This window comes from Hemicordylus capensis, chromosome 4 (assembly GCF_027244095.1).
Source record: "Hemicordylus capensis ecotype Gifberg chromosome 4, rHemCap1.1.pri, whole genome shotgun sequence".
NCBI lineage: Eukaryota > Metazoa > Chordata > Lepidosauria > Squamata > Cordylidae > Hemicordylus > Hemicordylus capensis.
In genome coordinates this window covers 33,209,357-33,234,610 of record NC_069660.1, presented here as the reverse complement: position 1 = coordinate 33,234,610, position 25,254 = coordinate 33,209,357, and the positions used below count along the sequence as shown (strand labels likewise).

Genomic DNA, 25,254 nt, shown 5'->3' with positions numbered 1-25,254 from the left:
TTTGTAAACCGCCTTGCGATTGTTTTTAATGAAAGGTGGTATATAGATGCAACAATAAATAAATAAATATGTGCATGCAAGCAGCAAATTGGGTGACCCCTGCTAACTGAGCAAAAAGGCACTTCTGCAATGTGATGGCCAAGTTGCATGTTACCTTAATAATATTCTTTGTCCTGATGTGTTTACCTTTTCTTTACTCAATTATGGGGCCCTGATCTTAATTGGGACCATGCCCTCCCCATAGTCCTGATGTGTATCAACTCTACAGCTACTATTTTTGTTAGGAGGAATGCTCTCATTGGTGCTAATAGAAACTTTGCTCCCGAGACAAATAGCTGGGGTCAGAGAAAGAGAGAGCTGATCCAAATCAGGACCAGCATGGCTTCTGCAAAGGTAAATCTTGCCTCATCAACCTTTTGGAGTTCTTTGAGAGTGTCAACAAGTGTGTAGATCAAGGTGATCCAGTTGACATCGTATACCTGGACTCGGGAGTGTAGCCAGACCGCTGGTGGCCCGTGTGCGGCAGCCGCCCCCACTAATCCTGCCCCTGTGTCTGACATGGGGCTAGCCACACCCTCATGTCTGCCGTCAGATTCGAGGTGTGTGGTCTGGCTCCCAAATGGAGCCTTGACCACTCCACTACACAGAAAATGACACAGAACCGTGCAGCTCTACCTGATGACTCTCGAGCAAAACAGGAGAGCAGCACGAGCAGTTGTTGCTTGAAGCACAGGCAGCTGCATCTCCTTTGGTGCCCCGCCCCCAGCTCCTTAGGACAAGCTCTCTGCAAATGAGAATGTGCAACCATATTCCCTACCTTGTCCCAGCAGAAGGCTCCCTACTCAGAAATACAGTGCCATTCTTAGAAGCATCTTCTGTCCTCCCCCACTGACTGTCTCTCGGACTGGGGGCAACCGTTACCACCACCTTGGCCAATTGCCAGGAGCCGCGAAGTTGTTGGGCTGCAATCAACCCCACATGTGCCTCCTATCTCTGAGTCGATCACGAGTGGCACTTTTCCCTCTGTGGAAATTGCTCATTATGTATCCCAATCAGAATACTGTGTTAATGGAACACACAAATGCAGTGGAAAAATAAATACTAAATAAATGGTATAATCAATTCATATATTCATATATTGCTGTCAAACATAATGTGCACAAAGGAGGAGCCAAGCTCCTATATGGACCCAGAGAGTATAGTTTCTAATGTTTCTTTAATGTATCGTTAATGTCTTTGATAATAAACCTGAAGAAATGAAGAGTTATAGGTGCACACATTCTAGATCCAGGAAGCAGAGCAGCTGACTAAGATAGATGAATTCCAAGTTCGAAGCCTTGAGCAGCTGACTGAGGTGGATATGTTCAGATTTCCAGAGTTCCAAAATGCATAAGAGTAGTCCTTGAAAACTGCGTAGGTACCAGTTTTTTTTCACCATAGCTTCCTCACGGACTATGAAAATAAAAACACAACACTGTCTGCTACAATGTGGATACATATCATGCTGCAATATCTTTAGAATGCACGATATGTATCCCAGCAGCAGCCATCTCCCTGCCCCTTGTGGCTCAGCTGCTCCTAGGAGGCATCTTTCCTGGGGTAACCAGCCAGCGGTGCTTCGCACTCCATATCTCCTCCCTCCTGCCTCCAATTCGTGGAGTTGGGCTTCCCTGAACTCTTCACTCACCACCGGACTGCAGCAGCAGCAACAGAAAGGCACAGAGGGCCACGGGGCCGCTTTGGACAAATGCCATCATCTTCCCTCAGAAGAGCCACCTCTGCTACTACACCTAAGAGACCCTGCAAGACTCCTCTGTGTCCTAAACATGGGTGGCTTCCGATACCAGGAAAGGCTGAGCGCCGCCCTCGCCTCTTCCTCCACCCGCCCCTTTGGTGAGGAAAGGAAGGGGGGCTTGAGGCTCTGTTCGAGTTGCAATGCAGTTTAACTGCTGAAGGGGCCGCGCGGCCCCTTCGGCAGTTAAACTAAGGCTGGCGCTGCTTTCGTAGCACAGCCCAGGAGCGGCTCTTCCCTTTTAACTCCTGAAGGGGGTGTGCAGCTGTTAGGCTGGCGCTACATTTGCAGCATGCAGCCAGGAGCGACTTTTCCCTGCCTTTGCAGGGAACAGCCGCTCCTGGCTGGCACTGCAAATGCAGCACCAGCCTTAGTTTAGCTCCCGAAGGGGCCACACGGCCCCCGCTCGAGAGCTAAACTACCACCCCCGCATCTGACGTCAGACGCAGGGAGCATGTCAGGGCCGCAAAGCGTGGCCCTTGATTGGGCACGGCCCGGGTTCTTTGAACCCGTTTGCCGAATGGTAGCTCCGCCCCTGCCTGGACTTCCAAAAAGCTTTTGACAAAGTTCCTCAGCAAAGATTCCTGAGGAAACGTAGCAGTCATGGGATAAGGGGACAAGTACATGTGTGGATTGCTAATTGGTTGAAAGACAGGAAACAGAGGGTAGGTATAAATGGAGAGTTTTCACAATGGAGGGAAGTAAGAAGTGGGGTCCCCCAGGGATCTGTACTGGGACCGGTGCTTTTTAATTTATTCATAAATGATCTAGAAGCAGGAGTAAGCAGTGAGGTGGCCAAATTTGCAGATGATACCAAACTCTTTTGGTTAGTGAAATACAAAACGGACTGTGAGGAGCTCTAAAAGGCTCTCTCCAAACTGGGTGAGTGGGCAACAAAGTGGCAAATGTGGTTCACTGTTGGCAAGTGTAAAGTGATGCACATTGGGACAAAAAATCCCAACGTCAAGTATACACTGATGGGATCTGAGCTGTTGGTGACTGACCAGGAGAGGGATCTTGGGGTCTTGGTGGACAGCTCGTTGAAAGTGTCAACTCAATGTGCGGCAACTGTGAAAAAGGCCAGTTCCATGCCTAGAGCACCTTTCTTATGAGGCAAGGCTACACCACCTGGGGCTATTTAGTTTAGAAAAAATATCATTAGGAAGGGGATTGAAAATAAAACTGCTAATATTATAATGCCCTTATACAAAACTATGGTGCGGCCACACCTGGAGTACTGCATACAATTCTGTTCACCACCTCTAAAAAAGGACATTGTAGAACTGGAAAAGGTGCAGAAGAGGGCAACCAAGATGATCAGGGGCCTAGAGCACCTTTCTTATGAGGCAAGGCTACAACACCTGGGGCTATTTAGTTTAGAAAAAAGATGACTGCGGGGAGACATGATAGAGGTCTATAAAATCATGCATGGTGTGGAGAAAGTGGATAGAGAGAAATTCTTCTCCCTCTTACATAACACTAGAACCAGGGGTCATCCCATTAAGTTGATTGCCAGGAAATCTAGGACCAGCAAACACAAGTACTTTTTCATACAATGCATAATCCACTTATGGAATGCTCTGCCACAAGATATGGTGACAGCCAACAACCTGGGTGGCTTTAAGAGGGGTTTGGATAACTTCATGGAGAAGAGGTCTATCAACGGCTACTAATCGGAGAGCTATAGGCCACTTCCAGCCACAAAGGCAGGATGCCTCTGAGTACCAGTTGCAGGGGAGTAACAGCAGGAGAGCAGGCATGCCGTCAACTCCTGCCTGTAGTCTTCCAGCGGCATCTGGTGGGCCACTGTGTGAAACAGGATGCTGGACTAGATGGGCCTTGGGCCTGATCCAGTAGGGCTGTTCTTATGACCATGGGGTGGCAAAGGGTTAAAACCCCTTCCCTTCCTGCTATGGTTCCAATCCATCTTGGGGACTCTGTACCTGCTATTAAATGAAGAAAAACGAAGCAGATCAGGACTAAACATTATTAAGGTAATATGCAGTTTGGCCCCCAGACTTCAGAAGTGCTGGAATCTCCGTCTCAAGGGCTCTACCTTGACATCTCACCAGTCACAAAATCTGTGGCTGTTCAGCCCCATCCCAGCACTCTGCTTACTTGCAGGGAGCAGCCAAAGGCTACATTGCAATAGCGTCACAATAATATTAATAATTAGAAATGGACATCTTCAAAGCACTCTGTAAGCGAAACTTAATCCCCTTGCCACCCTATGTGGTATTTTTACAGATGAAGATCTCAGGCCAAGAGCCAGAGTCTGCTGCTTTTCATTCTGCAGGGGGGAAAGTACCGGAATGCTGGTCAGATCTCATTTAATTGCTGCTTTCTATTCACATCACTATATACCAAACCACTCCACAGGGCTCTCCTTGGGCATACTTCTGGCCTCCTTTACACTTGCAATATGTTTGTTCAAGGATCTTATCAACTTAGTTGTTTAAATAGACAGGACTCACCAGGCATCTGCAAAGTGTACAGTCTTTCTACACATTCTCTCAATGCACTGTGTCCCACCCTGCACATAAACAGAGTCCTGCACAGGTCTCAGAAGACTCTGCATGGAGTGCAAACCGCTGCTGCCCACTACAGAGATGGAATGACCGATTCCCATGTGTAATGGCTTCGCATCCTGGAAGCATCTCGCTCTGATCAAGTTTGGGGAGAAGTTACTGATTCTGCCTCTCAGCCTGAGGACTTCTGGAGGAGTCCCTGAAAAAATAACAAGATAGTAAAATTCAGGGTTAGCCGTATAAATTGTGGCTGGGGATTACAGGAGTTGTAGTTCAACAACAGCTGGAGTGCCAGGGTTTCCTGGCCCTGGGAACTGATTAGATGACTTGTCCTTGGGAGATGGCAGCTGCGTACGATGCAAAGCCCTGTCATGCAAGAGCTATTGGGGAAAGGACTGCACAATGTGTGTATGTTGAACTTGGGGGAAACTCTGATATTTTTCAATAAATGGCTGATGAAGAGCAGCCTCCTGGGGGTGCTCCACACTGCTCCCGACATGCAGGCAGCCTCATGCTCTTGTGGAACAGTGCAGATGCTTTTCAGAGCTCACCAACACTCCAGAAGTGATCTATCAGAGTGGAAACACAGTGAAACTATTCACACATGCAGGCAGAACCGGTTTTGCCAGCCTGTGTGTGTACCGCCGGCATCGGGCCCAATCCCAGCGGCACCTCGGCGGCAAACCTGCCTCTGGTGCCACCCTCTAAAATGAGATTAGGAGAGTGGGCGCTCTCCTAGCCCTGTTTCTGTGGTTGTCTGCCAGCCATGGCTGATTGCAGGGGAATACCAGCCAGCTCCAGGGAGGGGAGGGGGCACACTCACACGGTGCATTATGGGCACTCCAGGGGGCGGGGCGATGCAGGGTGACACATCCAGGCACCCCAACCCCCCAAGCTACCAGTAGCAGCTGATAATCATCCAGGTGAGTGCTCTATCTGCTGAAGAGGGAGCCCTTGATCGTCTGCGGAGAGGTAAGCTTCTTGAGGATTCCTCTCCGCTAACCCTTTCTTGCTGCTTGTGAGAAAGAGCTCATTGCTTGACTATCAGCAACTTTTTTTTTTTCTTTTTTCTTTTTTTGCTTTAACAGAGCACTTCTGGAATGTGGGCAAGCTCTGCAAAAGAGCACAAGACTGCCCACACATCAGGGAGAGTGTAGAGCAGTACCAGGATTTTAGGAGCATCCACATTTGGATGTTAGCCAATGAAACTCTTCTCACAATCTGTGAGAAGAGCTTTTGTCAGGTCTGCTGGGACAGCAGGCTTAGCCCGCAGATGATCAAAGAGCAGCCCTAGGGTGGCCAGATCAGCCACTCACACGACTGCCAGCTCCATCACAGAGCCAGTGGGGGCTGAGGGGATCAGGGCCGTGCGGTCCCCAGAAGTCCCAGGATGCCCCACATAAGCGCACAGGGCATCCTGGAGAGACCCCTGAGGCTGGGAGGCTGGCTTCAGCCTCCAAGTTGGGGGGGGGGCACTCATGTGTTGCCATGCACCGCAGCTCCCATAGCCTGCTTCCCAGTGATCGTGGGAATAGCCTCAATATCAGTTTCTTTCTAATCCTATAGAGGATATCTTGCAGTGGTGGCAAAGTGCCTACTATATTTGCTTGAATATGTGACAACTCTGAATTTAAGACAAGCCCCTTAAAAAAAAAGAGGTTAAATACAGGTTGTACTTATATTTACCCAAAAGGAAGAGGACTCTGGATTTAACATGACCCCCTGATTTCTAACAACAAAGAACTTGGAAAAAACCTAGAGGTCATTCACACAACCCAAAATTGTGTACTAACGAGGTATGGGAACTGTGTGTGCTCCCAATATCCGTTTGTGTGGAGGAAAGGTTGGAGGAAAACCTGGGCAGCTTTTCTTCCTACCTTGCTTCCACACAACTGAACTCAGTAGCAGAGCCAGGCCAGCAAGGGCCTGTGTACGGCCACCATGGCGACCCACTCGCCTCACCTCCTAAGTCTGACATCAGATGTGGGGTGTGTGGTCTGGCTCCTGAACGGGGCTACACAACCCCATTCGGGAGTTAGATCCAGGCCAGCGCTGTATTTGCAGCGCGGCCAGGAGCGGCTCTCCCTGCCTTAAAGGAGAACCTGCCTCTCCTGGCCCTGTTTGAGAACTAGTTCGGGGCCAGCGCTGTGAATGCAGCACTGGCCGTTTACCCATGCATCCCCGTTTGGGAGCTAAACCAGCGCGCACCCCCGTGTCTGACATCAGACGCGGGAGGGTGTCAGGGCCGCAAGGCACAGCCCCGGAGGGGCGGTGGCCCGGGTTCGTTGAACTTAGTCGCCCAATGGTGGTTACGCCCCTGCAAAAACTGGGAGCACACACAGCTCCCAAACCTAGGTAGAACACAGTTTTTGATTGTATGAATGACCTCCTAGTCTTGGATTCAGGTAAATACAGTAAAATATATGGATTCATGCTATTGCTCCCCTGAAATTGATATTTAGATTGGTATTTAACCAGTCAAATAACTGCATACAATCAAATCAACTCATTGGGTGACAACCTATTTTTGAGATGAGGCAACCTATTTTAACAACTCTGTTTAACAACAGCACTCCTGAAGGACCTCTCTGCTGAAATATGTTAAGGGCTTTCAAATTTACCTTTTGCAAGCTGCTCTTGATGAAATATGGTTAAAAAATATGCTGCAGGAATCCATCACCATGAGAACAGCCACCCCAGGGATAAAACCAATGTCCCCAAGCCCAAGATAGGTGCAAGAAAGAAATATATGTATTAAAACTTTTTTTTAATTATTCTTTACATGTACTTTATCACTTTCTTGGCTTAAACTTCCAAGTCTAACTGCTTGCTGGGATTGCCCTGGTTGGAGATTATTCATTTCAATTTACCAAGCCTATCCTGTTATTATCTGCACCAATGAACAACAGATCTATTTGTTTAAACAAAAAGAAACTGATGCTGCTGTCCTGGAGAACTTCGTCTTGGTACATGAATCAAAAGCCACCCCTTGGCTTTCAGCCCTAGAAACAATGTGCTCTGTTTGTGATTATTTGGATGAGGGGTCACATTATTTTGTGGAATATATACATGATTTTGCAAGCACTTCCTTGAGGCAGCTACACTGACACAACTAAAAGTGGCTGGGTTTACTAAGAAGTAAGTATCTCTGTGTCACATTTTTCAGCATTACAGAGAGAAAAGCAGGGACTGGGACACGCTGTTGTCAAAGGCAGTTTGAGAGTTCAAGGAAATGGAACCTAGAAAGTTGCCTAGCTCAGTATTGTCTATAACAGAAGTCTTAAACTTCAGCCCTCTAGCTGCTGATAGGGATGTGCACAAAACTGGCTTGGCCTGTTTGGTTCGAATTCAAACCAGCTTCAGACCAGGTGGCTAGGTTCAGTTTTGGTTTGGCTCGGAACCCCGCCCCCCCCCCGGGTTTGTTCAAATTCAAAGCAGTTCTGAAAGGTCCTACATAGGGTATAATGGGGACTTGAACTGGCCCATTATTCTGTATGTAGAGCACCTAGGGGCACAAAACCAGGGTGGGTGGTAGGCACCCATGGATGCCAACCAACCACCAAACCCCAGAGCAATCAGACACTTCTGTGATTATTGATGGATTTCTGAAGATTTTTCCAATTTTTGTATTCCTCCCATACGGAATAATGGGGATTTGAGGCAGCCCCATTCCCCCCTTTGGAGGGGCCAGGGCACCCCAAAGTGGATCTGGGGGCATGGCAAGTATGGCCTCAACTCCCCGCAGGCACCGCCACGTTTGTTGGATTTATTGTTTGTTTTTAATTAATAGTTTGAAAGAATTTTTCCTTCCATTGCAATGCATTGGAGTCTCTCCCCATTCATATAAGTAGAACAGTGTGTGCCCTTAACAGCTGTGAACTCTGAACTCAGAGTTCACAGCAATTAAGGCCACACACACAATACTTATGAATGGAGAAGTCTTCCTAATGCATTGCAATGGATGGGGAAAATTCTTTTAAACAATTGCCAAGCAGGTGAGGGCGCCAGGTCCTCCTCCCTGCCTGACACCCCAGTGGGCAGACAGCGGGGCTTGCTTCCCTCCCCTGCCTTCCTCGCCCGGCAGCATGTGCCTGTGCAGCTCTAGGGAGCATTAGTCTTCACCATCGCCCCTTCACCTCTTCGCCACGGGCTTTTCTGCCGGCCAGACTACATTTCCCAGCTACCTCTGCGGCAAGGGGGCGGCCGGGCCAAAGAAAACAGAAGCAGCTGAGGCAGCTTCGCCCAGGCAGTGACTGGCGTTCTGTCTCTCCCCAGTGCCTGTTAAAAAGACCAGAGTCTTTTAAAAGTGATTTCGTGGTCGCTCTTTCCCCTCCTCCTCGCTCTCTTTTCTGGGGGGTTTGGTCGCTCTCAGTACCGGCTGGGCAGCTCTTACCTGCCAGCCTTCCCCACCCTGCCCTCTCCAAAACGGTCGGTGGTTGTGGCTTTTCCCACCCAGTCTGTGTGGTGCCTCCCTCGGGCTGGGTGATTAGTTGCTTCAAGTTAGAGCCACAGTGGGGAGTGGGGTTTTTTTTTTAATCAATCCACCCTTCTTGCTCCCTAATTGTCTCAGTGCTTTATAGAACTCTTAAGAATCTTACTCTACCATAAGGTTTTGTTTTGTTTTGAAGGGAGAGAAATTGTATGCTTGTTCAGAGTGCTTGTGTAGTCCTAATTTTTGAGAAATAGTGGTTTGAAGGCTGTGTGTCCTTCCTTGCCATCGCAGCCTGGAATACCCACTCCATGGGAAGCAAGGACGGAAAGCAGCTCTCAACTAATCACTGACTGGGAGGTGCTGAGGGGCTAGAAGCCCCTTCCCCAGTATTGGCCTTGCCCCTGCGCTGACGTCAGACGCAAGGGGCGGGGCTTGGTGACGCGCACGCAATTGAAAAATGGGCATCAGGGACTAGCTCGGCCAAGAGCGCTACAACCCCTTGAGCCGGCACTGGGAGGCACCACTGAATACCCAGGAAGGGGAGCCCAGCAGGTTGGCGATCGATCGTGTTCCAAAATTGTGCCCCGGCCGGTGGAACCCAGAATCCACATGGGAAGCGGGCACTTAGCCTGGTACAATTTCTCTAGCAAGTAAGTGAATACGACTCCGGCACAGGCAGCCTGAGGCGCTAGGACGCTTGCATGAAGGGAAACTGCGAACAGCAGCCTCGAACTCACGATCGTGCGATTACTCACAGTCCTGGGCATTGCCACTGTGCTATTTCAAAAGTCCTTCCACGCCCTTTTCAGAAGAGCAAAAGTAAAAGTGTTCTTCTGCCTCAAGCGATACATGCATGTCCTAGAACCTGTGCAACAAATGGTTTATGTTTCCTTCAGATACGTCTCTCGATTTTTAACGCGTTTCCCTGATTTAGCAGTTTTCTCCCGGTTATCTAGATGCTTCAGCTTGCTTAATTTTCTGAATTTGCAGCCGCCCAGCCCAATGTGCTCTGAGGTCTACTCTTGGGTAAATGTGGAACGTATGGCAGACTAAAGCACCTTTACTGAGTAATAAGCCATATATTGAATATAGTAGGACGTAAGTTGTGTTTGCCAAAGCATGTATAGAATTATTTAAATTCTATTTTTTAAAAAATCACTTAGAGGAGATTTTTTAAATTCCAGAAAAATCCCAGGTGTTCATCAAGGGCTGCTACAGGTACTTGGCAGGATCCTAAGTCTCTAACAGGCAGACATTGAACAAAAAATATTTTCTCCAGCAGATGTTACAAGGTGAAGGTAAAGTCATGCCATCGAGTCAGTGTCAACTCCTGGCAACCACAGAGCTATGTGGCTTTATTTGGTAGAAATACAGGGTTTACCATTGCCATCTCCCACACATTATGAGATGATGCCTTTCAGCATCTTCCTATATCACCGCTGCCCAATATAGGTGTTTCATACCAGCAGGGATTCGAACCAGCAACCTCTTGCTCCCTAGTTAAATTACTTCCCCACTGTGCCATTATGTAGCTATGATTAAAGGTGTAGAAGCCATGAAAACTTGCCAACACTGGTACACTGATATGGAAAATGTGAGTGCATTAATCTTTGGTGGAATTTGAACATTAATATGTAATCTCTGCTCACCAGCTCAGAGATGCCATATGAGAAAAGAGGAAACCATGCAGCCCGGCCCTATGTGAGTTTATCTAGAAGAATGCCATGTTCATTGGTGCTTACTCTCCAGTAAACGTGCACAACTGCAGCTTTAATCGTACTGATGAAACTGCCTCTCTCTGATCAGGCTCTTGGCTATTGCTGAAGTGATACTGTTGATATGGTGATATTGGTCCAGTGGAAATGTAAACAGTGAACAGAATGAAGTAAAAGTCCTATCAGTCAAAGCACAGAATACCTAATATACAAAGTCTGCATTTTTGTTGTATATTTCCAAAATGTTTAACACATAATCTAGTTGTAGCAACTGCAGCTAATATTCTTAAACTATAGTTACTGATAATGCAGCCCCTTCCTATTTTAAATATCCTGTTTCAAATATTCTATTTGATATCTTGACAACTGGTGCATCTTTTGAAATTACTTTTTTTTTTTTTTAAGATCAGTGTGATCACAATTATATACTACTTAGGTGTCCTCACACAGTAGCTCCTAAGTAGTACTATTGAATAATTTAGTCAGGATGTCAGCAAGTAAAAGCTAATTGTTATTACACAGAGGTGTTGTTTGTGAATGATGTTTCCCCTTGCTGCTGTTTTTATTTTGGGAATTTGTGCTGGTTAGCTTTTTAAAAAATAAAAAAAGCTTTAAAAATATCTTTGTACAGTTTTTTATTCCTTTGTATGATTATTGGATTTTCTAAAGAGAAAGGCAGGGTACAAATATTTTTAATAAACTCATAGTCAACTTTAAGCCAGGCTTTGACAAATTCTATCTGGATCTAAGAGCCAGGTGAATAATTTAGGAGCCAGACAATGGACACTTGAGAAAATTGGGCTTCTCTTTTTCCTCTTTACAAGTAATGTCCTTGGAACAAAAACAGAGCTGCCTAGGATAAATATTTTTATTTTATAATGCTAACTCTTGAATATCCTAGTCTAAGCACCACAGTTAAATTTCTAGAATTTGTCAAGACCTGATTTAAACATACTTAGGTCCAATTGATTTCAGTGGAGCTTAGGTGTGCATAAATGATCACTGGATTTGCTGATACTGTACAACTCCCTATACAAAGCTTGGAATGTGTTACACAGGTATATCTGTCCCTCCCATAATTTTGAGAGAAAGGAAAGTCACTAAATACATGATATAAAATAGTTCCATCTGGAGATATAAGAAGCCAATCGTGCATGACCCGGAACACCCAACTAAGGCAGATTCTTCCATTACATAGTCGCAGAGAAGTGAGGATAAACCATTACTAAAAATCTAGTTTAATTAGACACCTCTGCTCAGTCACAGAACACAAACCTAAACACGTTTGCTCAGAAGTAAATAACAGTAAGCTCAGTGGGACTTATTTATGAGTAAATATGCTTAGCATTGCAGCAACACAAGAAGAGCGGGGCATACCTAAAACAACTGACTAGTGTGTTCATGGATGCCAACCTCTGCCTCTCTGCCTAGCATCAAAGCATTCTCCTGTTCACTCTCCTTAGGACTCCAAACCTATCCTTGGCACAGAGGTTATGAAACTAACATGATTCTGTCAACTGTAAGCTAGCCTAAGCTGTGAAGGGCTAGTAGCCATCTTTCTGAGACCACAGGATTGGGTGGCATAGTTCCGATATAAGGAAACATGCCAGCCATTTATTTTGTCTTCATATGGTAGTTCTGTATTCTTAAAACCTAGTATAAATTGCCACTTGGTTTAGCAAAGTAAGTAAAGAATTCCACCATGCTGCTTCTACTTCAACAATAATTTGTTTCTGCCTTCAAATGTTTTTAGGAATACAGTAGGAATACTTGCCTTACCTAAAATCACAAGCAGTTTTGTTGTACAAATATAAGACAATGAAAGCAATCTGACTTTTATTTCACAAACCAACATAACTGTAAACATTTAAACAAGTTTTGAAGTGTATGCAAAATTTAAATTTTCTCCATTTCTCCTCTGCCATGCAGCATTTGTGTTTATCTAGCCAACCATGGATCTTTTTCTTCCTCTTAGCCGTACTTCATCCAGCTTTTTAATCACTGGTGCTGATTTTTTAGATGTAGCTGAGTACTTCTTCAAGAGCACTTCAAACAGAGCCTCTGTGTTTGGGTGGGTACTCAAGAAGGCTTTCTCCAGGACATACAAATCTACACCTTTATCCTCAGGAAGGGCAGAAATAAAGCTCAGTCCAAAATCTATCAACACCAGCTCCAGCTTTTCTGCTGGTGGTCGCAAAAGCATATTGGAAGTTGTAAGATCTCCATGTATAAGATCTTCATCATGCATTCGGGCTAAAATCTCACCTATCTTCTCAGCTAACAGAATGAGGTTGCTGGCATCTTTGTCAGATTGTTGAACAGAGATGATAAAGTCCCGGGCTGTAGTTGATCCCACAATATCTTCAAGATATATACAGTTGGAAACATAGTCCACAAAGTACACAACAGGTGCAGAAATCCCTAAAGAGAGGAGGTTCATAAACTATTAGCCCTTAAGGTTCGTACTGTGTACGTTCAGTTTTCTGATGATCCAAGAATACTGCAATCATGCAATAAGACTTAAAATTTGCTGATACAAGAAAGCTTTTTTTCAATCAATATGCTACAAGCAAAGAACAAAAATCAGGTATGCTACAGTATACCTAAGAATTCTGTATATCTGTTAGGGATGTGTACAAATCCTGATTCGAAACACAGCCTTTAAAGGGAGGAGAGCAGGTCTGTACCTGCTGCTCACTGCAACTTCCTGTGGTGGCAGCGCTCCCCCAGCTGCCCTCGCACAGTGGCAGCACGCACATGTGACACTGACCACACAATGGCCACTTCCCATTCAGAGGCCATGTGTGTACTGCCGGCACATGAGGACAGCTGGGGGGAGCGCTGCCAGCGTACAAGGGGTGCTGGTGAAAGCAGCACTGGTGCAGGAAGCTGCAGAGGAGCAGGTATAGACCTGCCCACCTCCCTTTTAAAGGTGCCCAGGCTGTGCTACAAATCAGTGATTGGATCATGATTTGTGCACATCCCTAATATCTGTCAGTGGTGTTACAGAAAGTTTTGAACACAGCTAAATGAAAATTACATAAAATGCATGGGTTGATCATGCAAGTCCTAGAAATTCTACAGATCTTAAGGCAGGCTTAGGAAAGCATGAAAAAAGATTACATCCTTTCCCTAAGCACTGTATTTATTCCTAGAAATCTAAAAGATAAGAAAAAGATACTCTATATTCCCCAACAATTTCAGGCGCAGCTATCCCAAACCTGCTGTATGCAGATGACACTGCTATCATTTCACGAACTCCTGTGGACCTTAGGAGAGAGCTTAGGCTCTTGGCCACTTATTTGCAAGGACAACCACTTGGTAATTAACTTCCAGAAATCCAAAGAGATGGTCTTTGTCAAGAGGCCTAAAGATTTAACTGGCATATAGAAGGACATTGTATAGAGCAGGTCAATAGTTTTAAATATCTGGGTGTGTTTTTTTATGCCACTGGGTCATGGAAGGCCCATGTGGACTACGTCGCCCAACAGGCACAAAGAAGTGCTTCAGCAATGCTAAGATTCTTTCACTCCAAAGGTGGAGATGTTATCCCCGCAGTGTTAAAGTTATTTGCTGCTAAATCATTGGCCCAACTTTTGTATGGCACACAACTGGGCCCCTAGAGATAATACATAAGAACATAAGAACAGCCCTGCTAGATCAGGCCCAAGGCCCATCTAGTCCAGCATCCTGTTTCATACAGTGGCCCACCAGATGCCACTGGAAGCCTACAGCAGGAGTTGAGGGCATGCCCTCTCTCCTGCTTACTCCCCTGCAACTTGAACTCAGAGGCATCCTGCCTTTCTAATGTCATCCAGGTTGTTGGCTGTCAATCCAAGTTAATTAAGGGCCTCTCAATGTATCTCCAACGCAGCATTGAGGTTGGAAACAGCCTCCAGAGGGTGGAAACAAAAGCATGGATTTTAATCCTGTTATTTTTAAAGCATGGATTTTTAATCCTCATAACCAGTCGTTTTTGCACCTGTGGCTCAGGTGAGGTCGAATCTGTCCACCATGTGCTGCTGTTTGTCCTTTTTATAAAGGTAACCAGTGCAGTCTTATTTCTCCCTTGCTAACATGCTTTCCCGGGTGGACTGCTGAATTTTATGCCACACTCCTCCTTGCAGATAGGAAACCTACCACCTACAATGTTGCCAGATTTTGTGCAGCTGCTGTTGAGATCTGTCAACAGCGAACCTCCAGCCCTTCTTTTTAGATGTTGTTACATGAGGCTTCTATGTTGGTGTATTCTGTATGATTTACTTCTTATCTGAATGTAGTATCATGTTTGTATATATAACTGATCACTGATCGTAATAAAGCTATTCATTCAAAGATACTCTATTCTGTTATTAAATATTTTTATTAAAAGAACTGAAGCAAATATTAATGCATGATTTGTGTTTTTATGAACCAAACAATCTAGGCAGGATTGCCCAGACATACAAGGCTAACTGCAGAATCTGGACTTGTCCTATACAGTAGATAACTGACTCCAACAATAGTCCAAGTGAGACTGTGCTCTTTTTAGCTGCAGCAAGTCTGAAAGGCTGAGCAAGACTCCACCACCTCTAGATGGCTGTTGTGTCCTTAAAGCACCAACGCACATGCCATATCTTGGTGGGCTTCCATTGCAGTACTCTGCTAAAATGATTCAAAATAAAGCAGTCAGGTATTTGGTAGAGAGTAGTCCTGCAGAGTATGGTATAGTTGCTGAGAGAGTGAGGACTTCCCTGGCTCTGATCCTGCTTCTGCCATGAACTCATTAGGTGTCCTTAGGCCAGCCACTCCATCTCAGCCTCAGCTGCAATATGGGGACAACACTTGCTTACCTTACAGGATTGTTGTAAGGATCATATCAGATTAATATATATTAAGTGCTTTGCCCACTTCCAAAAAGTATCTTAATAATATTTACTTATACAACTGCTAAGTATTATTAAAATACCCATTGTTATATACATTGCTCTTCAACATCAGGTATTCTACAGATTGTCTAGAAAATGAGTGTTACCATTTTTAATACTTTGCCTGGTGTTCTAGTATAATGTTCCTAGGTATTCTTGAGATTAGTTGAATTGAAGATTTGCCTGTAAAGAATAAACTTTTTTCCCCATTTTGATTATATAACCATCCATGTGGATTATCATCTTTGTTTGTTTTAGTTTAAATAAAGAGAAGGGGGGGGAACCACATTCAAGCTCAAGTCACTTGAAACCAATCACTCACCTTGCCACCTGTGGCTAATAAAACAAGTTTGTTTCTTTGAGAATCTCTAGGACACAACTAAAAACAATCCTGGAGTTTTTAATTGTGATTAGCTTCAATCATAGTTGGTAACCCTAACCTAGGGTATTCCAAAAGTCCTAATATTCTCTGCATAATGGAGACAAAACCTGTTTTATTCTGAAATCCAGTTCTGATAGTTCCTACACACAACGAATAAGGAAAATACAGAAAGGTTATATTTACAAGACTATGCTTGTAGTTATCCAACAGAATGAAGGGCAGCTATCAGGATCCTTTCCCCCGTTTTTATTTAAACTAAAACAACATTAGGATCCTTTTTCTGGGAAGCCTTTGACACAACGCTCTACTGTAACCAAGCACGCACTGTATATCTGAAATAGTTGCATATTCCTCCCTTGTTTATCCCACCTCCATTACCCCTCTTCGTAAGCTCTGCCTATTTCTAGACTGCAATCCGCTTGGGGCAGGGATCAGTACTCTGTAAAGCGCCTTGTATATAGACGGTGCTATATAAATAATGAGATTTTAAATTCCTCTCACATTCCTTGAAAACAGAAACTGATGCTATCCTCATTTATGAGCTTTAAAAAAATTAAAAGTACGAGAACGCCCCACCCACTCCCGTCCTGTCCAATCCCTGCTCAAGCCCCGCCCCTACCTGCCCGTCGGCAGCGCAGCAGCGAACGGGCCTCTTGTGCCGTCCTCCGGCGGCTCAGCCGTTCTTCCAGTTGTGGATGCCGGTAGCGCTTAGGGAAGCGGAGTTTCATCACAGTTGGCCGTCCCAGGAACCGGCCTCTATAGAGCCGGGCCTCGGCCCCCTGCTGCACCAGCTGAGCCCCTTGTATAGACGCAGGAGCCACTTCAGGCTCGGCTTCAGCTGTGTTCCCCTCAGTACCGGGGCCGGCCATGTTGACAGCGACGGCCGAGCGGCTTTCCTCCTTACTACGCATGCGCGGTAGTACGTACGTGGCGTACCGTGCGAATATTCCCTCTGGAGGACGTGTGAGGACGGGTTACTCGGCCTTCGGGAATCCTCGGATGCGGTGGCGGAAACACCCGAAGGCAACATCTACTAGACTTTGGTTTGCTTTCCGAGTGGTGTCATTCTTTCCTGCTCTTATGTGTTTTTTACCCACATTAGAACACGGCTGCTTGTTAAGAAGTGGCATGCACAGTTTCCCTTGCAGTGTAGCGCTGCAGGGACACACACCGGTACTTTTTCCCAGGTTCTCAGCAGGGATTCAAGCCCTTTGCTTTCTAAACGGAAATAATATGCTGCTCTTGCTATCCCAATAGTTTGCCACCTAACTGAATATAGGACTGCAATTGATTTTATCTTGGACTACATTTGAACTGAGGTACAATTGCTGGGGTGGAAAACACCTGCTCCCAAGCAGTGTTCCCTCACAAGTCTTTTGAGGTCCGCTCAGTTAATTTTAGATCCCGCTCAGGTTGAATCAAGAAGGCCCCATTCCAAATGCGCATGCACGGACACTGCCTTGATTCTGCCACCCAGAACAAAACTCATTCCACACACAGATGAAAAAAATTTCAGAGAACACTGCTCCCAAGGGTTTCTGCCCATTTGATGAAGTCATTGGACAGGGCTTTGCTCCATCTCAGCTGTCCAACACTTGGGACAGGGCCTTCTCAGTCATTGCCTCCAGGCTTTGGAATGCTCTCCTTGGGGCATCCGCTCCTCAGCCTTCATCACAGTTTTTAGAAAACAGCTAAAAACATGGCTCTTCACCCAGGCTTTTATATGAGAGTACAGATTTTACAGCTGCTGTTCTCTGTTTTGTGCATTACTGTTTTATATAGGTTTTTAAACTTTTAAATAGAGATGTTTTTATATTTAATATTTGTATTTTTAATTTGTATTTTAATTGTGCATTGTTTTAATTGTAAACTTTGGGGTTATTTTAATGAAAAGTGGAATAGAAATGGGATAATAAATGAAATAAATAATACCATTCTTTCTGTCTTCTGTTAGGAGGAGTATCCTCCATCCTTTGTGGATGACAATTCAGACTGCTCTTCTGAATGAATACCCCATGAGATTCAAGCCCTGTAGGATTAGGAAACTAGCAGGGGCAGAGCTGTAATTGTGCACACAGATTGGAAGAACTCATGAGCAGCTGCTGCTTAGACCGCCATCAATTCTTTCTGGGGCCACCGCAGCAGCAGCCACCTCCCTGATGGAGCAGCCCAGAATAGGCCTCCTGCACTGCCCCTTCTCTCTCACCTCACCCATGTATAGTGGCCAGCAGAGCAAAGGGAGGTTGCCGCCACTACACCCAGGAGGCAGGAGAGAAAGGACACCTCAGGAAGGGCACCATGGTGGAGCAGCACTGGGAACTAGGCTTGAAATCTTGTAATAGAACCTCGGGTGTGGCCATTGGGGTGGGCTGCCTATCAGGCTGCACCCATTAAAAGTACTGATTGGATTATTTATTTATTATTTATTTAAAATAATTATCCCCACCCCTCCAGTACATTACTGCTCGGGACAAATCACAACAATAAAATAGATACAATGTAAAAATAAAAGTAATGCAATTAACCAAATTAAGTAAACAATTTAAAACTCAGGCAAAAGACCACAATCAGTATTAAGTTTCAAATTAAAAGTTATTTTAAAAGCTAAAAATTGAGAATTATAAAAACTAAAAACTAAAGAAACTACCAGATATAACCAAAGATGGAGCATTAAAAAGCCTCTTTAAAAGATTATTGGACCTTTCATCCATGCAGATTTCTTCTTCTCATGTCTATGCACTCTGCTTTCATGACAAAACCCTTGGCATGCCTCGGCAATTCTCACATTGTTACATGCAGGAAGAGCGATCAGCAACAATTGAATCCTTGCTGGTTGCACCCAACACACCTATCCAACAAAAATGGTCAATTGGAATGTACCCCCAGGCTATGTTCTGAGGTATAAGAAATCTCAATTTCATGATCCAATGTGCTCTTTGCATACCCACTACCTTATTTATTTATTCATTCATTCTATTTTTATACTGCCATTACAAAATAGCTCAGGGCAGTTCACAAACATCAAAGACCCTTTAACAATTTAAGAGCACTGGAAGGCCAGGCCGAACAGGTAGGTCTTTAGGGCTCTCCTAAATTCCAATAAAGAATTCAAATTACGGATGTCTGCAGGGAGCGCATTCCACAGTCCAGGAGCGGCTACAGAGAAGGCCCACCTCTGGGTCTCCACCAGACAAGCTGGTGGCAACTGGAGCCGGACCTCCTCAGATAATCTTAGCGTGCGGTGGGGATCAGACCAAAGAAGGCACTCTCTAAGGTAACCTGGACCTAAGCCATTCAGGGCTTTAAAGGTAATAACCAGCACTTTGTATTTTGCTTGGAAACATATCGGCAGCCAGTGCAGCTGTTTCAAAACAGGCATAATATGGTCTCTCTGGGTTGCCCCGGAGACCAGCCTTGCTGCCGCATTTTGAACTAACTGAAGTTTCCGAACTACATACAAAGGCAGCTCCACGTAGAGCACATTACAGTAGTCAAGCCTGGAGGTTACCATCTGGTGCACCACTGTTCTGAGGTCATCTTTCTCTAGGAATGGACGCAGCTGTCGAATCAGCCTAAGCTGATAACAAGCACTCCTGGTCACAGCCTCCACCAGAGATACCAGAGTGAGGCCTGGATCCAGGAGTACCCCCAAGCTGCGTACCTGCTCCTTCCGGGGGAGTGTAACCCCATCCAGCACAGAGAGATTTAACTTATCTCTCAGATTCTGAGCCCCTACAATGGGCACCTCTGTCTTGCTTGGATTCAGCTTCAATTTGTTATCCCTCATCCAGCCCATTACTGCCTGGAGGCAGGTATTTAGGGAATGAACGCCATTTCCTGATGAAGCAGATGAAAGAGAGTAGATTTGGGTGTCATCAGCATACTGATAACACCCAGCACCAAATCTCCTGATGACCTCACCCAGCAGTTTCATGTAAATATTGAAAAGCATTGGTGACAGAATGGAGCCCTGGGGGACTCCATATAACAGCTCTCGTTCAGAAGAGCAACTGTCACGTCACCAAGCTCCACCATCTGGGGTCCGCCTTGGAGTCACCAGTTGCTGTTTGGACAATTTACTGTCCACAGGCCATGCCAGGCTGTGCTCAGTTCTTCGTGCCACCCTTCAGATCAGCTTTCTTGCCCAGCCTGATCTGCCCAGTCTTCCTTGCTAACATGGGAAGCTGGTCCCATGGAGGAAGCAACCTTGTGGATTCACCCTCCAACCTTCTTGCACCTGCCTTTGCCCAAGCTGTCCTGGAGGAACAAATTCCCTCAGTGGTTCCAGGAGCCTTGAGATCCTCCTTTCGACCAGATCAGGTGATATGAACATTTGCCACTCACTGGGCCCAATTCTATCTCTATTCCCCTTTCTTAAATCCAGCCTCACCCTTCTCTAAAAGCCTCTTTCTCTTGTCCACCTGGGAATTTACACAATTAGGACTTTAAGCTAAAATGCCTCATTGCAGTTAAATGTATTTTTAGTAGTAATATTGCTTTAACCACACATTTCTTTCTGCTGTACCCCTCCCTACAATAAATACCTTCTTTTGATTTTGAAATTTAAATCTTGTCTCAGTCCAGTCATTTCCTGAGTCCACAGCTTTGTGCAAATTAAATCTGACATGAAACTGTCCTTACTGAGCTAATTTTCCCATGTAAGCCAGAACATAGATTTATTTATATTATTATTATTACTACATTTATATCCCCCTCTTCCTCCAAGGAGCCCAGAGTGGTGTACTTAAGTTACTACATACTTTATTTAGGGGTGTTCACCAATCACCCCGGGGCAGTTTCATTAACAATCCATTTTCATGTTATGTTCAACACTCATACAACAAGTATACAGTGTACAAAGGTACAAATCTGTGCACAGGTACAGTCATTCACATATTATGTTGAAAGGAGGTACAGAAGTACACTTCCTATCTGTACCATGCATTTGAAGGACCTGTATCCAGGCTCACTTTTTAAATGGACACAGATGCAGTCATTCACACACACACATGTATGAGTGTACAGACATCTTACACTCATACAGCATAATGTCTGAACCAGACTTTAGTTTGCATATTCACAAATTAAGGTGATAGTATGGATTGTACCACTGCAGATGCTGATGAGGGATAACTTTTGTAAAGGTTTCCCTTTATAAAAAAAGTACCCTGCAGGTTGAAAACTAGTATGATAGAGAGCGGGCTGGGCCAGAACCTTGTTCCTGGGGTGGTAGGCTTTTTTTTTACTTGCAGTATCATCAATTTTATTACAGCCATTGGCCAGCAGAAATAGAAATAACAAACATATCCAATACAACAATACTAAAACACAACAAAACAAAATACAGTCATTCATTAAAAATTAGTTTTAAAAGCATAAACAGCTCCCACAGTTAAGCACTTAATTGAGACCTTAACCTAATGGCAATATAAAAAAATTTTGCTACAATTTTTGTAATCTCAGAGCTTACATCCGCGAGACAGTAATATGTATAAAAACACTCACACCTCCCAGGAAATTTGAGTAACAAAGGGGAAATAAGTTCTTCTCTAGCATCCCGATACAAAGAACAATATAGCAGAACATGGGTGACAGTTTCCAGGAGGCCAGCACCACAAGCAATAGCAATAGCACTTACATTTATATACCGCTCTATAGCCGGAGCTCTCTAAGCGGTTTACAATGATTTAGCATATTGCCCCCAACATTCTGGGTACTCATTTTACCGACCTCGGAAGGATGGAAGGCTGAGTCAACCTTGAGCCCCTGGTCAGGATCGAACTTGTAACCTTCTGGTTACAGGGCGGCAGTTTTACCACTGCGCCACCAGGGGCTCTTAACCAAGGGCAAAAAACCATAGCAGATTGGTCTTTAGCAAACCTCCGTTCCAAAAGAGAAGAGGGCAACACGTTTAACCGAGCCCGAGGAAATGAGACCCGAAATTTAGAAAAGTGCAACGTTGTTAAGTAATGGGCACCTACTTGCAGTATTTTCCATGGGGGAGTATTCTGAAGTAGTATAGTCCATTCTACCACCTCAGAACTAATTCTGCTACATGTGTAGCTCCAGTCCAAGCCCGTAACACTACAAGCCAAACATAACCAGTTGCCATGTTTTTGGTACCACTGCATTTGAATAGTAACATTAGAAATCTCTTCTGAAAAATAGATTGTGCTCATGGATCAGAGAGACCCAAGTAATTATATTACACCCGAGAGCCTGTTAAACCTTTCCTACAAGCAAATGCCCTCTTGCAGTCCCCTAATGCAGGCATCCCCAAACTGCGGCCCTCCAGATGTTGCTGAACTACAACTCCCAGCATCCCTAGACACAATTTTTTGTGGCTGGGTATGCTGAAAGTTGTAGTTCAGCAACATCTGGAGGGCCGCAGTTTGGGGATGCCTGCCCTAATGAAATATCATTATACTAGTATGCTGTGTTTGGCACCTTCCGCTGACCAGTATCAAAACTGAGATAATATTTTGAATTAAACAGAGTGCTTCTAATCTAGGATGAGATCTCTGGGAAAGGAATTGGAGGAAGCTTGTCTTGTTTTCCAATCAATGTTAGGCTAATAAAAATGTTCTTTAAAATGTAGCAAGTGGTTAAAACAAAAACAAAACCACCACCCAGTCTTCCACATACTAGATCCTACTAGCTACTTTGGGTATGTCTTTTTAAAAAAAACAATAAGATGGATATAAATATTGAAAGTAAATGGAAATAAAGATGGAACATACTTGGAAATAAATATGAAACAATCCACAAAGTTGAGACTAGACTGTGCCTGCTGGAGAACGTCTAGTAATCATAGTGTGAAATAATGGTAATACCTAAACCACCAAGGTGTTTTTCCCCCCTAGAGTTGGTAAGGAGGTTAAATCAAAGTTGGAACCAACCAGCCAGTTTCACGTCAAAGAAAATAAAAGGAGTCATGTGAAAAATCTAAGGAAGCTGGCAAATGCATATAAAAATAATGAAATGCCTAGGGAAACAGGCCTGGCCTGTTTTTTTGAGAGAGAGCTTTGAGATGCACAAGTCAGCAAGGGAAACTGTGTCATGGCACAAAACAAATAGTTGCTGCAGATCGAGCTACACAGAGTAGCTCAAATGTAGTAGCCCTGCTCATTTGGGGAAGTCTGCGAATTCACAGTTGGGGTGACATAGAAAACAATTGGAAATGGGGTTATGGGGATCACGACCAAAAAATCCCCCCTAACTCCTGAAAATCACCCCGATGGGCGGATTAGGCCTTAAAGGACTTGGGGGTGGGGAGTTAAATCTTTTTGTTCATTTAGCAGGTGTCTCTTTGCTCATTTAGCAGGTGTCATTTCTAAAAAATGGCCTCATTTTCTATTTTATTTAATTTTTTCCATTGACAATGTGAATGCCTGCCACAGTCATCAATCCTCTGTAAAGAGCAGCACAATTGTTGAACGCCAAACTATACTTTTTAAAACAAACGTTAAAGCCCTTCTACAAGTTATACACTGATATTTTAAATTTTAAAAATGCTGAAGCATCTCCAGGAAACTTGTAACATAAACTCGAATGATTGATTTGTCAGTTTATGACTTCGTTATAGTTGCCAACCAATCAGAAAAAAGGTAGCCTGGCCCGTATATGTTCCCATGCAAGACAAAGGTCTGTTTTTATGTACCTTGGAAAAATAACAGAGAGAGAGAGAGAGAGAGAGAGAGAGAGAGAGAGAGAGAGAGAGAGAGATCAGATCAACATTTAACCATCATATATGTATTCTGTGATTGGTTTGAAAAGGCCAGGTGGCCAGAAAAGAAATCAAGTAGCCATTTTCTTTGGCAAGAAAGGACTTGCATCTTGAGGACTTGCCTCCATGTTGGTGGTGAATGACCACCTGTGATCTTTTATAATTCCTCCTTCCTGAAACAGTGCAGTGATGTGTATCATCAGACTTTGTTAGGTGTTTCTTGCTTTCTTAAACTGATTGAAATCCATGCATTTCAAGCCAAACCATTTCCTGCTAATAAAGCACGTTGTGATGGTGTTGCCTCTCATTATCTAGCAAAGAACCAAATGGCTGCTTTCTTTAGCAATACCACACTTACCTCTGTGTTGATGATGTTAATAACTGAAGGTTTTCGCTTCCCTTTTTCTAAAACAGTGCAACAAGTTATGTGCCTTACCTTGTATCATTCCTTATCAGTTACCTTGTGTCACAATTTTTGTTATAACTTTACTTTCCTAAGCTTGGTGGCACCCTTTTCCAGATGATTCCCAAAACTCAGGTTGTCTTATTGTTGTTCATTTGTCTATAGTTTCCTGTTCAAGTATTTCCAGAGTGAAAAATCTGCTCCAATATCCTTTCCCCTATGATACCATCTCTAGAATTAAGCCTTGGCAAAAGTTATTTACAGAGCCAAAGAAAGGGAGCAAAATAATTTGGCATTTACTTGCCTCATCTGCTGGATGGGTTGGTTTCAAACCACCTCCAGCTGATACAAATTTTCCTGTTCTAGAATAAAATGATACTCTTACCTGGCAGCCTTACCACTCATTTGTATATTTAAAAGGACCACAACTGCTTTGCCATGATTATCCCATCTAGGGGTGAGAGCAGTGGAACCAAGCTCCTCTGTGAAATGCTACTGCTTCTCCTACCTACATCATCTAGACCTTGATGGCTTAAGCTTGGTGATGGAGCTTTAGCCATCACCAAGGAGACAATGAGCGCATCATAACAGAGAAACCACCGCTGATGTCATAATGGCCAACTGCAGAGGTGGGGGCAAAGCACCATCCTTCACCACTGGGGAGAGATGTAGCTGATGGGTACCTATCTACATTATAAACATACACGTTTTATACCAGCCCTATGCTAATTTGGAGGGAGTGCTGATGATAGGGGTCTGCACAAACCTTTTGCTGCCCAACCACTTCACCTCAAACCAGGCTGGTTCGGCAGCTCAATCACTAACTGAATCAGGGGTGGTTCAGTCCGCGATCGAACCAGACCAAGCCAGGTTCATGCAAAGGGTTCAATAGTGAAGGGGGCAGCAAGAGAGTTAGAAAGGTTCTTATCTGGCCAGCGCTGCTGCTCACGGCCCCCGGCACAGCCACAAGTATGCATAGTGCTTTCTTTAGGAAAAAGAAAGCCACAAAATCCACAACGCCGCTGCCACCACCGCTGCCACGTGGGCAGCTTCCTAAAGAAAGCAGCATGTACGCTTGGGGGTGCACCGAGGGACAAGTGGCAGCACAAGCCGCTGCACCAGCCAAGAAAGAACCTTTCTACCTCTCTTGCTGCCCTCACGCAGCTGCCCTTCAGCATTTCCAGGATCCACACCCCTTTACTTGTTAAAAGGAATCCTCACCATATTCCCCTTTACAAGTATTAGCCAGCCAAACCGCTGAGCCAGTTTGGTCAAACAAAACCGCTGGTCGGTTCAACCGAACTGGTTCGGCAGCATGTGATTCGAATTCAAGCTGAACTGCAATTTTTGGTTCATGCACACCCCCTAG

At 44.7% G+C, this 25,254-nt stretch overlaps 1 protein-coding gene and 2 long non-coding RNA genes across 5 annotated transcripts; 1 reads left to right on the top strand and 2 right to left on the bottom strand.

Moving 5' to 3' along the window:
- Positions 1–1,222: 1,222 nt before the first annotated feature.
- LOC128324394 (uncharacterized) lies at positions 1,223–24,417 on the bottom strand. 3 transcript variants are annotated; one of them, XR_008306828.1, is made up of 3 exons: positions 24,271–24,417; positions 4,267–4,519; positions 1,223–1,452 (listed from the first exon to the last, which is right to left on the bottom strand). It is a non-coding gene; the product is annotated as an uncharacterized LOC128324394 (long non-coding RNA). The 3 variants fall into 3 exon arrangements; XR_008306827.1 differs by lacking the exon at positions 24,271–24,417 and adding an exon at positions 8,924–9,190; XR_008306829.1 differs by lacking the exon at positions 24,271–24,417 and adding an exon at positions 6,942–7,044.
- On the top strand, positions 8,526–11,087 carry LOC128324393 (uncharacterized). Its single transcript, XR_008306826.1, has 2 exons — positions 8,526–9,402; positions 10,405–11,087. It is a non-coding gene; the product is annotated as an uncharacterized LOC128324393 (long non-coding RNA).
- On the bottom strand, positions 12,289–16,685 carry TP53RK (TP53 regulating kinase). Its single transcript, XM_053248924.1, has 2 exons — positions 16,376–16,685; positions 12,289–12,888 (listed from the first exon to the last, which is right to left on the bottom strand). Exons 1-2 carry the CDS (start codon positions 16,665–16,667, stop codon positions 12,410–12,412), a joined length of 771 nt encoding a protein of 256 aa, XP_053104899.1. The 5' UTR covers positions 16,668–16,685; the 3' UTR covers positions 12,289–12,409.
- Positions 24,418–25,254: the final 837 nt, after the last annotated feature.